The 15021-nt window shown below is 44.3% G+C and overlaps 1 protein-coding gene across 1 annotated transcript in view; it reads right to left on the bottom strand.

Annotated features, from left to right (window-relative positions):
• Positions 1 to 10642: 10642 nt before the first annotated feature.
• The window catches only part of LOC134573315 (short transient receptor potential channel 2-like), a 67198-nt gene continuing 62819 nt past the window's right edge, over positions 10643 to 15021 (bottom strand). The window contains exons 11-13 of the mRNA XM_063432988.1: positions 14712 to 14781; positions 13801 to 13924; positions 10643 to 12250 (exon numbers count right to left, since the gene is read on the bottom strand). Coding sequence (XP_063289058.1) covers positions 11904 to 12250; positions 13801 to 13924; positions 14712 to 14781 — 541 coding nt within the window. The 3' untranslated portion in view covers positions 10643 to 11903. The remainder of the gene's footprint in view (positions 12251 to 13800; positions 13925 to 14711; positions 14782 to 15021) is intronic.

Raw genomic sequence — 15021 nt, 5'->3', positions numbered from 1 at the left:
TACGTGCATAAAAGCCTTCTATACACGACTATATTGTCTATGTTTGCAAACTTCCACGGTTCTCCCCACTGAACCTTGTTCTCGCCCCACAGGTTGACGCTACTTTTGGTCATGGAAGATACGCAAAGCTCAGACTTTCAAGCCATGATCAATGCCGCCGTGGCGGCTTCCGTGGAAAAGGCTCTCTTGCGAGCCCTCCCCCTCAGCCATGGTGATACTACCCCTCCGGGACGCATGGAAGCGTCGGGCTCTGAGACGTCCAAGACCAGGCGACTCAAGAAACCTTTGAGCCCCCCCTCCGCCAAGGCGAAGAACAAGGTGCCCGCCAAACGGGTCAAGGGCGCGGTCCAACAACCCGCACCCTGCGCACCCCTGTCCTCGGACGAGGACGACGCCTACGACCCCCGTGACCTAAATGTGGTGGATGAATGGCAACGAGAGGGTTCACCCTCGGACGACGAGGACTGGCAGGACCTGCCACCCACTTCTTCGACTTATGTCAAGGAGACCTTCTTGGACAGAGAGGCCGATGACAGCCACTCCGCCGGCCCGTCCGGGGATGGCGTCCTGATGGACGAGCAGGGCTTGCCGCTGTTTGACCCACGCACCATCCGACACCCTCGCTCCTCAGAGTGGACACTGCCAGAACATCTGGCGAAGTTTATTCATTACTGGCTGCGCAAGCCATTGGAGAAGGAGGTGCGGACGCGCCTCCGGGCCGAATGCCCCAGGCCCCTGATCCCCGACAAGGTGGCGCTAACACCAGAATTTGATGATACTATGGTAGCCTTTATGTCACGCTCGGGCAGAGACCCGCGCAAAGGAGTTGAAAAGGGCATCAAGGCAGCACAGGACAAAGTGCTGGACCTGCTGGGTCCCATAGCCAAGATGTTGCATCACGCTGACATGGCCCTCAGCCAAGGATCGCTGCTGGACCCCCATATCATGCGCGAATGGGCCCAACGCGCAATCTGTCTGCTGGGCAACGCCAACGCAGCGCTTTGTGTCGAGAGACGCAGATCGGCTCTGATCAGAATAGACAGCAAGCTCCTGGAACTGGGAGCCAAGGAATTCGGGCCTAAGGCCAAAGGTCTGTTATTTGGCGATGCCTTCATTTCTGAGCTGAAACGACATGTGAACTTATTCACGACTTTGAACAAGGCCCAGACCTCACTCAGACAAGTGTTCCACACTCCTCCAGCTAGAGGTGTTTTTGGAAGGGCTGGCCGACAGCGGAACCGTGCCGCCAGCCGATTTTGGACCTCAGGTTCCAGGGCGTTCCCACAGACGCCAACCTTCTTCCCGTCCTCCTCACAAAAGCCCTCTACATTTCGAGGCGCAGGAAGGTCCAGAGGTTTCAGGAGCCGCGGACGCGGCCGCTTCAATAATGGTGAGTCCCTCCATACGTACATTTGCCCCAAAGTTTATTGCAGGCAACCTGTCTTCTTTTTTCCAGAACTGGACACGGGTCACCAGAGACGCCTGGGTCCTCCAGACGGTACGCGGTTTCGTGATAGACTTCACCGCACAACCTGTCCAAACCGCTCTTCCCCTCCCGATACACATGTCGGCAGAACAAAACCGACTGGTGGACGAGGAGATCCACTCGCTCTTCGAGAAGGGCGCGGTTCAGTACGCGCCAGACAGGGGAGGCTTTATAAGCAATATCTTCTTGGTGAAGAAGAAAACAGGCGAGTATCGGCCGGTTATCAACCTCCGACAACTAAACGCCTTCGTGGCCTACAGACACTTCAAGATGGAAGGCATCCATCTTCTGCAAGACCTTCTCACCAAGAACGATTGGTTTACGCGCCTGGACCTCAAAGACGCGTATCTCACGGTCCCCGTAGACAAAGATTTCCGTCAGTTTCTCCGCTTCAGATGGAGGGGACGGGTATGCCAATTTACTTGCCTGCCATTCGGCCTCAGCTCGGCTCCGTGGTGTTTCACGAAGCTGTTGAGACCGGTGATGGCTCACATCCGTACAAGGGGCATACGCTGTCTCGTATACTTGGACGATCTACTGATTTTTTGCGAGTCCGCGTCCAGGCTACGATCGCAGACGAACTTTGTAGTTCACTTACTAGAGTCCCTGGGATTCGTGGTGAACATGCAAAAATCGTCTCTCACTCCATCCCAGTCAGTACAGTTCCTGGGGTTCGACATCGATTCGAGGGAATGCGTATTACGCCTCCCCTCGAAAAAGATTGCCTCAATAAGGAAGGAAATCAGGCGAGTCTTGAAGATGGACTCAATGCCGCTCAGGATGCTCGCCCGGATCGTGGGACTCCTGTCCTCATCCATTCAAGCGATATTCCCGGGCCCCCTACACTACAGGGCCATGCAACGGCTGAAAGCGGGATACTTACGCACCGGTCATTCCTACGACCACTGGATCCCACTCACTCGGGAGGTGAGATCAGAACTACGATGGTGGTTGCTACACATACAAGCCTGGAACGGCAAGGCGATCTTCGGCCCCTCCCCGGACTTCGTTGTGGAATCGGACGCCAGTTTATGGGGATGGGGCGCCAACTGCTCAGAGGCCTCCACAGGGGGACCTTGGCAAGGGGAGGAGACCGGTCTGCATATCAACTGCCTGGAGTTGATCGCGGGCTCCTTCGCCTTACGCAGCCTGGCCAAGGACAAATCGAACTGCTGTATCCTGCTCCGCATGGACAACATCTCGGCGGTGCAATACATCAACCGCCTGGGCGGAGCGAGGTCCAAAGATCTGACCGAAGCTACGAAGGACATCTACAGCTTCTGCATGCAGAGGAACATCACGTTACAGGCGGAATACCTCCCAGGGGTCGCCAACCTGACGGCGGACTGGTTCTCCCGGCACTGGAGAGACACCAGCGACTGGACGCTCAACAGAGAGATATTTCAGTCACTGCGACAACGGATGGGTCCGCTTTCAATAGATCTGTTCGCATCGAGGACCAACCACCAACTGCGGAGATACTACAGCTGGCTGCCGGATCCGATGAGCGAAGCGGCGGACGCTTTCCTGCAGGACTGGCCCTCACACGGAGCCTACGCTTTCCCTCCATTCTCGATGATCCCACGAGTGCTACGGTACTTACGCACCCACAGGACTTCGGCTCTACTCATAACGCCCCTCTGGCAGAGTCAGCCGTGGTTTCCGGACCTCCTGGAGATGTCCCACGACACTCCCGTACGACTCCCGACCTCCCCACTCCTTCTGTCGGGACCTCGAGGGGAACCTCACCCCCTCGTCCTGGAAGACCAGTTGGAACTGGTGGCTTGGGCGATTTCAGGGGATCCTGGTCAGTCCACGGCCTATCGCAGTCTACTAAAGACCTCCTTTGGGATTCGTGGGCCCCGGGCACCAGGAGATGTTACATTTCCGCTTGGTCAGCCTGGAGTGATTGGTGCGTGGAAAGGGATTCCGATCCCTTTACTGCCCCTATCCCGCTGATACTTAACTACCTTGCCCATCTCTTCTCGACTGGTAGATCATTCAGATCCCTTAACGTGATCAGATCGGCCATCTCAGCGGCACACATCCCAGTACAAGGCAGACCGGTGGGTCAAGACCCGCTGGTGTGTCGCCTACTGCGAGGCGCTAGAATGACGAGACCCCCAGCGCCCAAATATTCCAACCTTTGGCAGGTGAGTAGAGTACTGGACTTTCTGAGAGGTTGGCCGGACAACCCGTTTCTATCTCTGAAACAACTCTCAGCAAAATTGGCCCTTTTGTTGTGCCTGGTCTCTTTCCGACGGGTGTCTGACATTAGGGCCTTTGACGTGGACGGTTTCTCTCTCACTCCAGAGGGAGTCACTTTTTCCATTACGAGACGGACTAAATCAGATACGCCCTCTGTATCCTATCCATACTTTGAATCGGACCCCAAACTGTGTGTTGTCAAGACACTCAGGAGATACGTAGAATGTACAGCCTCTCTCCGGCTTTTGCCGACGGGTCAACTGTTGATTTCCTACGTAAAGCCTCACGGACCAGTGTCTACGACCACCCTGGCCAGATGGGTTCGCTGGTTACTACAACTGGTGGGAATCGAATCTAGCTTTGGGGCACACTCAGTTAGGGGGGCGGCGGCATCCCAAGCGTTCTTGGCAGGCGCCTCCCTAACCGACATTATGCGTTGCGCGGACTGGTCTAGGGAAAGTACTTTTCGGACATTCTATTTCCGCCAGGTTTCGCATGCTTCCTTCACACTGGTTAGGCCTAAGCTTTAAAAATGCAAATATGAAGCCTCCTGTCATGTGGTAAAATTGAAGATTATATTAGCTTTAGTGTACTAATAATCTTAATTTTAGTAATGACAGGAGGCGAATATTTCCCGCCCTAGGGTTTTTTCTTCCCCCCCAGATACTTTGTTTTCTTCAGGTTTAAGTCCTAGTGCTCAGGTAAGCATGCAGGTTATTACTGTATATGTTAGCATATGTTTTTTGCATTGTTCTGGTTATGTATGGATCATTTATATCATCAGTTTTTCATTTGTTTTTGTGGTCATGTTGCTCACGTTCCGTTTTGATAACCTAGTTAAGTATAATACTTGGATGCCCTAGGTTTAAATTTCTACTCTTAATATAAATTATTGTTCAATTATACAATGGTTGTGATATGCGGACACGTTTCCACGCCAGAAACCTTTCACCTTTTTTCTTTTTCTTTCAGCGTGAATATCCATTTCATGGGATGAAGAATCATTTTCCACTGAGTCATATCATGGATTTACCTAAGTTCTTTATGGTTATATATTGTTGAATTGTTAATCTGTATTGATATTTTATGTATTGACTGTTACCTTTTTTCGCCTCAAAGAAAGAGGAAATGATGTCATAGACAGGCCCTTTTATGGGCAGCATATCTTTTCTCTGATTGGTTGTTACTGTTTCTATGCTGCTGGAGTTTTCAGTAAAGAAAGATATGCAAATATTCGCCTCCTGTCATTACTAAAATTAAGATTATTAGTACACTAAAGCTAATATAATCTTCAATTATATCACAGGTAGAGGGAAGGGCTTTCTGACTGTATGTGGGAGTGTTACTGTGATAATTATTGATCCTATTGGTTTGTGTCCCTTTTGTCCCTGTGTTCCATTAGGTCCAGGGGGTGTGCCTCTGGCCTGAAAATCTGTATAAACTAAATGCAAGCTGCTCAGTAAGCCAGACCAGCTATATCACTGCTAGCTCTTGTACGAGCTCTCTTCATCTATACTAACTCCTCAGGATATCGGGTTGGAACTCTGCAGCGCTCTCCACCTATGGGAAGAAGGATGTCCAGACAATAGATACCCTCACTCTATAGGGGTAACCATCACAGTTGTAAAGAAGAATGAGCCAAAATTCCTCCACAAAGATGTGAGAGACTGATAAAGTCAAACAGAAAACAATGACTTCAAGATGGGCAAGTAAAAGTAACGGAGGGGAAAAAAGAAGAAGCAGTTAAAAAAAATGTCTATAAATATTCTATATATAATGGTTATGTAATATACAGATGTAGAATTTTGACTTCTCTTTTCCGCTATTGGTGACTTATTTTCACTTGATCTGTAAACCAAATCAATGTACTGCCAAACATCTCAAATATAATATTAAAGGGTTACTCCAACCACCATTACTATTTCTTTTTGAAGTGGTCATGTTGGTAGGAGTCTGGATGTGCAGTATTTCAGCTTGAAAGACTGAACATCCGGTGTAATTTTCACTTGTGTGCTGTAGGTAAGTTGCACCACAAGCACACGTCACATTGGCAGCCCAAAACTCTGTACCCGGCCTACCTAATGTCAGTTCTGTGCAAAAAATACGTCCGTTGTAGAGCGCACTGCACACAGGAGAAAAAAATGATACTGCTTCTTGTTTTCCCTCCCACCCACACTGAAGGAAACCCTCCCAATCCCATCTGCAATTTTTTTTAATCCCCACCTTCTCTCTCGCCCTCCCTTTGCTTGCTCAGAGCATACGCCTTGAGCCGGTAAAATAGTCCAATCAAAAGATTCTCAATGAAAAGCCTATGATTGGTCCTTGGTGCAGTTCTTGTAATGTCAGATGGTGGAGCTTCACCTGGGGCTGGATTAAGGTAAGTACATTTTATTTTAAAACGCTCCCTGAGCATTTTTCGTGGGTAGACTGATAGAATAATGCCAATAGGACATTATTGTATCCTAAATGAAAAAGGTTTGGAGTCTCTTTTATTTTCTTTCTATAGTCACCTAAATGACTTTAGCTAAATAAAGCAGTTTTAGTGTATAGATCATTCCCCTGCAATTTCACTGCTCAATTCACTGTCATTTAGGAGTTAAATCACTTTGTTTCTGTTTATGCAGCCCTAGCCACACCTCCCCTGGCTATGATTGACAGACCCTGCATGAAAAAAAAACAACTGGGTTCACTTTCAAACAGATGTAATTTACCTTAAATAATTGTATCTCAATCTCTAAATTGAACTTTAATCACATACAGGAGGCTCTTGCAGGGTCTAGCAAGCTATAAACATAGCAGGGGATAAGAAAATCTTAATTAAACAGAACTTGCAATAAAGAAAGCCTAAATAGGGCTCTCTTTACAGGAAGTGTTTATGGAAGGCTGTGCAAGTCACATGCAGGGAGGTGTGACTAGGGTTCATAAACAAAGGGATTTAACTCCTAAATGGCAGAGGATTGAGCAGTGAGGCTGCAGGGGCATGTTCTATACACCAAAACTGCTTCATTAAGCTAAAATTGTTCAGGTGACTATAGTGTCCCTTTAATGTTTCTAACTTTGTGATCTTTTCTGGTTAAAACCTTTGTGTAGAGCAAAAGAAACCTGGAATTAAGTAGCAAATCAAGTAAGTATTGTTTGAGCTTCTCAACATGAGGTTATTTGAGGGTAATTGTGGCAAACTCACTAATTTAAGGGAGTTTACTATGAGTTCTTGGAGGGGGCTGCTTGCCCGCCTCCTGCCTTGTGACTATGGCCCCTGTGTTAAACTCTGGTTCAGGACTGGAGAGAGACTGTTGTTCATGTGTTTTCCCTGCACTGCTTAATTGAATAGAGCTTGTTGAATGGATTATGTTAATGTTGCTTGTTTTACCGAACAAACTGTCGAACGACCGACCACCCTGCATGTGGAGTGTGCGGCTTGTTAACCACCCAGAAGCTGTGGTTAACCGCAGCTTAATTGGCGAACCGCTGGGTGGTCAGCGTTCGTATGATGAACACGTGGCGGCGGCCATTTTGTTTAGCAGAACGCGCTCAGCGGTGTTTGGTCGTCGAACTCCTGGAACTGTTTTCGGCTACTTATTTCACGAACACCGCTAAGACTTCTACCTTCCGTGCGTTCTGCTTAAACCATACGAATGGAGCGCTATTTTAAGGGAATGAACTGTCGAACGAGACCATTACAATGAAAGTATGCACGAACAGATCCGTTCGTGCAATCTGTACTTTAAATGAATGTTAAGATAGACCAACCGCACAGCCTAAATCTATGGAACCCTTTTGGGCATAAAAGGCATGCTTGCGGTCGGTCAAATATGACTTCCAGCTAACTCCCGAACGGCTAAACGGATTCGAATGATTTTTGGATATGTTTGTCCCCTTTGTGTGCTGAAAATGTAAATTTTATATAAATGTGTTATATAATTGTGGAGTTATAGAAATTGGGTAAAAATGTGTGTTTAAACTGTACAGTTAATTATGTTATCTCTCAAGCAGAAGGGAGGGAATATGTGGGCTGTAACCATTGTTTGATTGGCTAATGTATAATTGTCTGTGGGTGTCTCCCTTGCATGGGAGAACTGCATAAAAAGAGAGTATGCATTTAAACCTGAGTTCTACTTCACCCTCAATTTGGAGTCCTGTCTATTATTGGGTGAATTTGCTACAAGGGATTGCTATGCTCTGCATATTCCCTTGCTATAATCACTCCTAAGCTCTTTTAAGAGCTTGTTCCTGTTTTGCTACCTGAAGGAGTCTACGGGGGTTATGGTGTCTGCTGGAGTGCTTGGAGTCCTTGGTAAGCGCTAGGAGCATCCATCAACGGAGGTACCCAGTCGGGGTTCCCGTTGATCCGTTACAGTTATTGTTTTATTTTGGTGTTATATCTGAAATGTAAAACTTGACAGGAAGTGTAAAAAGATGTATGTGTGTTTTCTTGTTTGTTTGTTTTTATGACAACATTGCAATGTATCAGTATTTTAACCTCTGTCTAAAAAAAAAAAAGGGGGGGTTTGAGAAACACTTTAATATAATGTATATATGTTGCAGTATACTTGTTGGCTCATTTTCATGTCCTTTCGGTTCATCTGAATTATTTTTCCAGAAAGAATTGCATTAGCAAAATTCCTCTTAACCAAAACGCCATATTTACAAATCCAGATTCCAGCCACACAAATTTTTATTTTTAAAACAAATCGATTCAGGCAAACCCAATTTTGTAGATATACTGTAACACAAAGAAAGGAGAGTGTTAATCACTAGAGCTTATAGTCTACATGATTTATTTTTAGCCTAAGCCTTGAGAAGTACAAATAGCAGTACTCACCATAATTTATACTCTAGTTATGGTCCCCAGACTGTAGAGGAATGCATTTCTCTTCCAAAAGTCACTAGGCACTCATTTAATGCATGCACATTTGCTGAATATGTCAGCTCATCTCCTGCTTCTAAACAGTAAAGTAGGATTCAGTGAGTCATATTATACCTACAATCAGGTAGGTGGAGGAGTGACGGGGTGCTACAATAGCTTTACATTAGCATTCCAGAAATTGATCAAGATTGACATAGCAGATTTAAATACATTTATTTTATAAATATAACAGTATTTATTATAAGTTGGTATTATTCTCACATGCCAACATTCCTTTTACATTCTGTTGCCATTTTTAGTAAGCTGTACTCCTAGTGATGTCTTTAGGATCCTTACATCCTTACAAATACCTATATGCTGGTTATATCACCAGTTCACATCTACTCTATGTAAGAAAAAAAAATACTAACATCTCAGACCATATGTGAAATATTGCAAGATAAAGGACACTGTATACTGTCTAAAACCTTTCATTTCCTAATTAATTTTTTTATATAGGGAGGAACAAGTATACTTTTTATGTTTCTCTGAAAATCAATCTATGTGCAAATTGCTGTGTTATGATATGTTAATATGCTAGCTATGCATAGCTGGCTTCAAATACACAGTATGCTAATAATTTTTCAATCAAACAGTGCTTAATAGCAAAGTGGTTGAAGGGACACTTTTTAAAAATATATATAATTTGCATTTTTATTCTTATGGTCTTTAATATTTTTATTAATTAGTTTACATGTATGTGTCTATCTTCTCCCTATTTCAGAATAACATGTTACCAACCCCATATTGCACAGTCCATTTCTTCACTAAAAGTGGGTGCACTAAATTGGTTTACATGAAGGGATTATTACATTGGAACACAATACACACTATAAAAAAAGATTAACTTCTTGAGCAATACAAATGGCTTGTTGCAGGTCAATAAAAATAAGTATGTAATAATTTATAGTGTTCTTTTTAATTATCTTAAACATTGTGCTTCATATTTAAATTAAAATAAAAACTGCTGTCAGCTGAGCACAGTCCTGTATTGGACCTGCTCTGCTGAATGAAGACATCCAGCTTCTCCTGAATCGGACCTGCTCTGCTCAGTGAAGACATGAAACTTCCCTGTATCGGACCTGCTCTGCCCTGTGAAGACCTCCGGCTTCTTCTGTATCAGACCTGCTCTGCTCGGCAAAGACATCCAGCTTCTCCTGTACCGGACCTGCTCTGCTCAGTGAAGACCTCCAGCTTCTCCTGTACCGGACCTGCTCTCTGCTCAGTGAAGACATCCAGCTTCTCCTGTATCTGACCTGCTCTGCTCAGTGAAGACCTCCAGCTTCTCCTGTACTGGACCTGCTACACTCAGTGAAGACCTCCAGCTTCTCCTGTACCGGACCTTCTTTGCTCAGTGAAGACCTCCAGCTTCTCCTGTACCGGACCTTCTTTGCTCAGTGAAGACCTCCAGCTTCTCCTGTACCGGACCTGCTCTGCTCAGTGAAGACATCCAGTTTCTGCTGTACCGAACCTGCTCTGCTCAGTGAAGATAACCAGCTTCTGCTGTATTGGACCTGCTCTGCTCAGTGAAGACATCCAGCTTCTCCTGTAGGAGAAGACCAGATGTAGAGTGGGCGCCCCTGGAACCCAGGTAAGTTCTCAAACAATTCTAAAACAAATTGACAGCTTACTATTAGAGGGTACCAGGACACTCCTTGCACTGAAACCATTAGAGCCAGCATGGTTATGGTTCTTGGAGTGTCCCTTTAAAGCAGATATGTCACCAAAAATCAAGTTTATCTAATCTGTTTCTACATAGCTTTCTGTGTCTGACTCTCTTTGAATTTTTCCAAAATGCTCTATATATCATAAAATCCATAAATAAAAGTAGGTTCTGCGTTCTCATGTGTAGTAGTAACATTGACAAAAACTGACAATGGGCGGAGCTTAAAGCAAAGTTCTGTTTCAGTCACCAATCAGATTTACCCACAATCCATCAGTAAGATCAATCCTGCGGAAGGCAAACTGCGGGCATCATGGCAGAGAGAACAAAATGGCGGCACCCAGATACTGAGGTCCGGCACCAGGAGGAGAAGATAATAAATATAAATAAATACAAATGGCGATGGGTAGCATAATTAATAATATACAGGGCACAAAACAAAATTAAAAATTGGCGGAGAAAACATGACAGGGATGATTTTAGAATCCATTCTGCTGTTGTATTTCAATGTGGCATCTGTGATCGGTGACCTGACATCATTTTCACATCAGAATGGAGTCCAAATGCCTGCAGAATATACTACAAGCTTAATTTACCAAATGCTATAATTTACCTATTGCCTGAGCAGTAAAACCGTACACACAACTATTCACTAATGTGGGCAGAGTCAAGAAGTCATTGGGAAATTGCATCTTTTTTGGGGCAAATTAACTGAACTTTAGTAATTGCCCATGGTCTACATTAAAATTCAGCATTAGTAAATGATGATAAGGTTTTTCAGACTTTTGGCCTAAAAAACTGAGAACATTGACATTTTACAAACGGATTTTGGAACCTTAAAACCAGGCCTAAACCATTTTGTCAGAACGAAGTTGTTACAGAGTCAGGAGGTCCCTGGTGCCAGCTTACTTTAAGGGGTTAAGGCATTAACCAACAACCCCAGAGGCTTCTGTTCAGAGCCGTTCAGCTCTGCTCCTTCTACAAAGCAACTGGAGAAATTGTTATGGTGCCTGGAGTAATTATTTAACCTCGCTATGTCTTGCTCAAGAGATCGATATTGCAAGGTTAACAATAAAAAGGTAAAGGGTCCTCTTCCCCTATCCATAACTAGTAAAAACAGGTATGTGAAAGTATAGAAACACTACTATTGTTTGTGACCATTTCAGCATTGTTAATGGCTAACTGGCAGGTAATTATAAATAGAAGACATGGGAATGTGATTTCCCTACAAGGCAGCTGTGTTTCTTGTTCAGATACTACTCTGATTAATTGTCAACAATTCATGGTTTAGTAAATTACTGATTAGCTTTTTACTTTGCATCTTCACCTATCACGCTTTCATTTCATTCTTCTTCCATAATGTGCATCAACACCATCAGATTAAGGGAGGGACATTGTAGGCACTATAACAGTTTTATCTTATAAAAGTCCTACCTCCTTTCCTGCCACCCAAAACCCCTTGTTAAAAAAAAAAAAAAAGGAAGACTTGGAAGTACGGCATCATGCCACGCCTCCAAGCCCTCTTGGTATGAAAGCTGGGACTGTTATTCCTCCTTGAAACGTTGATATCAAGTATTTAGATATTTGTCTGTCTGTTAGTCTGTAGTATTTTATGGGTACACAGTAAAAGATTTTTGAGCTCACATAGCGTTCTCCTCATCTACCTGCTTAGCAACTTCATGTCTGTCTATATCGTTACTTAAGGAGACCTCTTCAGGGTATGGCGGGCAATCCTCGTCTGGTACAGTCCCTGTTTCATTATCCTGATGAATGGTCACATCTGAAGAGTCTTTTCCTGAGCTGATGGACTCCTGATCGTAACTCTGGAAACTGTTCTTCACTTTCATTATGTAGCGACTTAGTACATTCTCCTTTTCCTTCGGGTTATTGGGCACCCCATTATCACCAATTGAACGCCGCAGGTGTTTCACTTCTGACTGGAGGCGAATGACATTCTTGTTGAGTTCTGTGATTCGGTTCCCCAGATCTGCAGAAGTAAAATGTACAAGAAGCAGCAACATCTTTATAGGGTTGGTCATGTTAAATGTATAAAAAAAAAAAGCAATTTTGTGAGCTAGATATGGATTTATCTAGTCAAGTCTATATAAAATACAGATGAGTGTAAGTGTAGTGACGAACTTTAGGAAACAGTGATACTTGATCCCAGGGGACAATCCAACCCTTCTCCCCTGTACCTCTTTTACTAAACTCTAATAAGACAAGGTGACATCTCATCTAATTAAAAGGACACTCCAGTCACCCAGACCACTTCTGCCCATTGGAGTGATCTGGGTGCCAACTCCAACCACCATTAAAGGACCACTATAGTGCCAGGAAAACACTCGTTTTCCTGACTCTATAGGGTCCTTGGGTCCCCCTCACCCTCAGGGGCCCCCTCTCGCCTGGCTCTAGGGTGAGAAAGGGGTTAATCCCTTACATTTTTTCAAGCGCTGGGCTCCCTCAGTGCTGGTGACTCTACTCCTCCTTTCCCGTCATCGGCTGAATGCGCATGCGCGAGCATGAGCCATGTGCACATTCAGCCAGTCTCATAGGAAAGCATTCTCAATGCTTTCCTATGGACGCTGGCGTCTTCTCACTGTGAAAATCACAGTGAGAAGCGCGGAAGCGCCTCTAGCGGCTGTCAATGAGACAGCCACTAGAGGCTGGATTAACCCATTTGTAAACATAGCAGTTTCTCGCTGGACGTCCTCACGCTATGTGAGGACCTCCAGTGTCGCTGAAATCCCCATAGGAAAGCATTAAAAGCATTTGGTCCCCCCGCCGGCGGCCGCACATGCTCAATAGGTCTCCCCCGTCGGATAAAGTTATCCGGCGGGGGAGGAGCAGGGCAGACTCTGACCCAGCGCCGAGGGACATCGACGCTGGATACAGGTAAGTCACTGAAAGGGTTTTAACCCCTTCAGCATCTTGGGATAGGGGGTGGGAGGGAGAGGGGACCTGCAGTGCCAGGAAAACCGTTTGTTTTCCTGGCACTGGAGAGTCCCTTTAATGATGGTGTCACAGTGTTAGATATCTTGTGAATAAGACATGAAAGGTTCTGTCACGGTTTTTATGATGTTAGGAACTTGTCCCTCAATACTTACTCATCTAGCTCATCAGTCTAGCTTCCCTACTGATCCACCCCAATATTTGTACAGCAGGAGCAAACCCAGCCGGTGGAGGTAACATTAGTCTCGCTCACTTGTAGGAGCAGTACTGTAATTTATGACTAATTTCATATCAAACAGGGTTATTTACTTAAGTGACAACTGATGGGAATTCAAACTGAATTTAAAATTATGGCCAAAAAAAAGCAAACCGTAAGCATTGTTGACTTGGAGAATGTTTTCACATCAGCTAGTTTAGTCGTAAATTTGAAAATGCACTTTGAATTCCCGACCATTCTCAGTTTAGTAAATAATCCTGGCACTATCTACATTCCTGCGAGGGACCTTCCCTTTCCCCCTTCTCCGCAAGCTAGCATTGTTTCAGGATATTGAGAACACATGACCTTTTTTAAAGATTCTGTTTGGTTACCTTTCCGTCGGCTCTCTTCAAACTCCCTCCTGGCTGTATCAATGTATCTCTGCACCAGAGCTTTGATCACCTGCAAGCGATAAGCGGCACGGCTCTCTCCATACAAATCACCACCACTGTTAGACTGATCAAATAAATGGTTTCACACACCAAAATAGTCAGTAACTAACAGTAACATAAATTCTGTCAATTAAGCAATTTCTTTCAATACTACATATGTATGCAGTTATATGAACTTGTAACAATTGATGGTAATATATTATCAGTACTAATTCAGAGCATTCAAAGATTAATAATCTATTATCAATACTAACTCAGAGCCGGCAGAGATTAATAATCCATTATCAATACTAACTCAGAGACGGCAGAGGTTAATAATCCATTATCAATACTAACTCAGAGACGGCAAAGATTAATAATCCATTATCAATACTAACTCATAGACGGCAAAGATTAATAATCCATTATCAATACTAACTCAGAGACGGCAGAGATTAATAATCCATTATCAATACTAACTCAGAGACGGCAGAGATTAATAATCTATTATCAATACTAACTCAGAGCATTCAGAGATTAATAATCCATTATCAATACTAACTCAGAGACGGCAGAGATTAATAATCTATTATCAATACTAACTCAGAGCCGGCAGAGATTAGTAATCCATTATCAATACTAACTCAGAGACGGCAGAGATTAATAATCCATTATCAATACTAACTCAGAGACGGCAGAGATTAGTAATGACCAGGTTCACTGAAGCTCACTCTGACAGCTGAGATAATCACTGAATAATCAATGTGTCAGGTCCCAACTATAACTTTCTACCCCAATTCAATGCAGATCATGCACATAGTCTCAGTCCGTAAAGCAATCTAATGTAACCATATAGTGTTTCTTTCACTTACAATTGTTGAGATTGGAGGATATTCTTGTTTTTTCTTGGGTTTGTAACAGCACAGGAATTTGAATATGGCTCTGTGGGTGGACAATCAGATTTGTGATACAATTTAATCCACAGTATTCGGGAGATTATCAGATTACAGATTTATAGGAACTCTGCTTTAATTTTGTGACCCAATTCAGAGGATTTGTGGAATTTCAAATCCAAAAACACACGAAGTGATATCTTCTAAACCCTTTATTCCCGGAATAAAAACAGCCATGAACATTCATTGAACAAACATCATCATTGAAAACACTCATCATCCCACTTTC

This window comes from Pelobates fuscus, chromosome 1 (genome assembly GCF_036172605.1).
Source record: "Pelobates fuscus isolate aPelFus1 chromosome 1, aPelFus1.pri, whole genome shotgun sequence".
Lineage (NCBI taxonomy): Eukaryota > Metazoa > Chordata > Amphibia > Anura > Pelobatidae > Pelobates > Pelobates fuscus.
The sequence above is the reverse complement of the archived record's forward strand: the minus strand, read 5'-3'. Positions and strand labels throughout refer to the sequence as shown.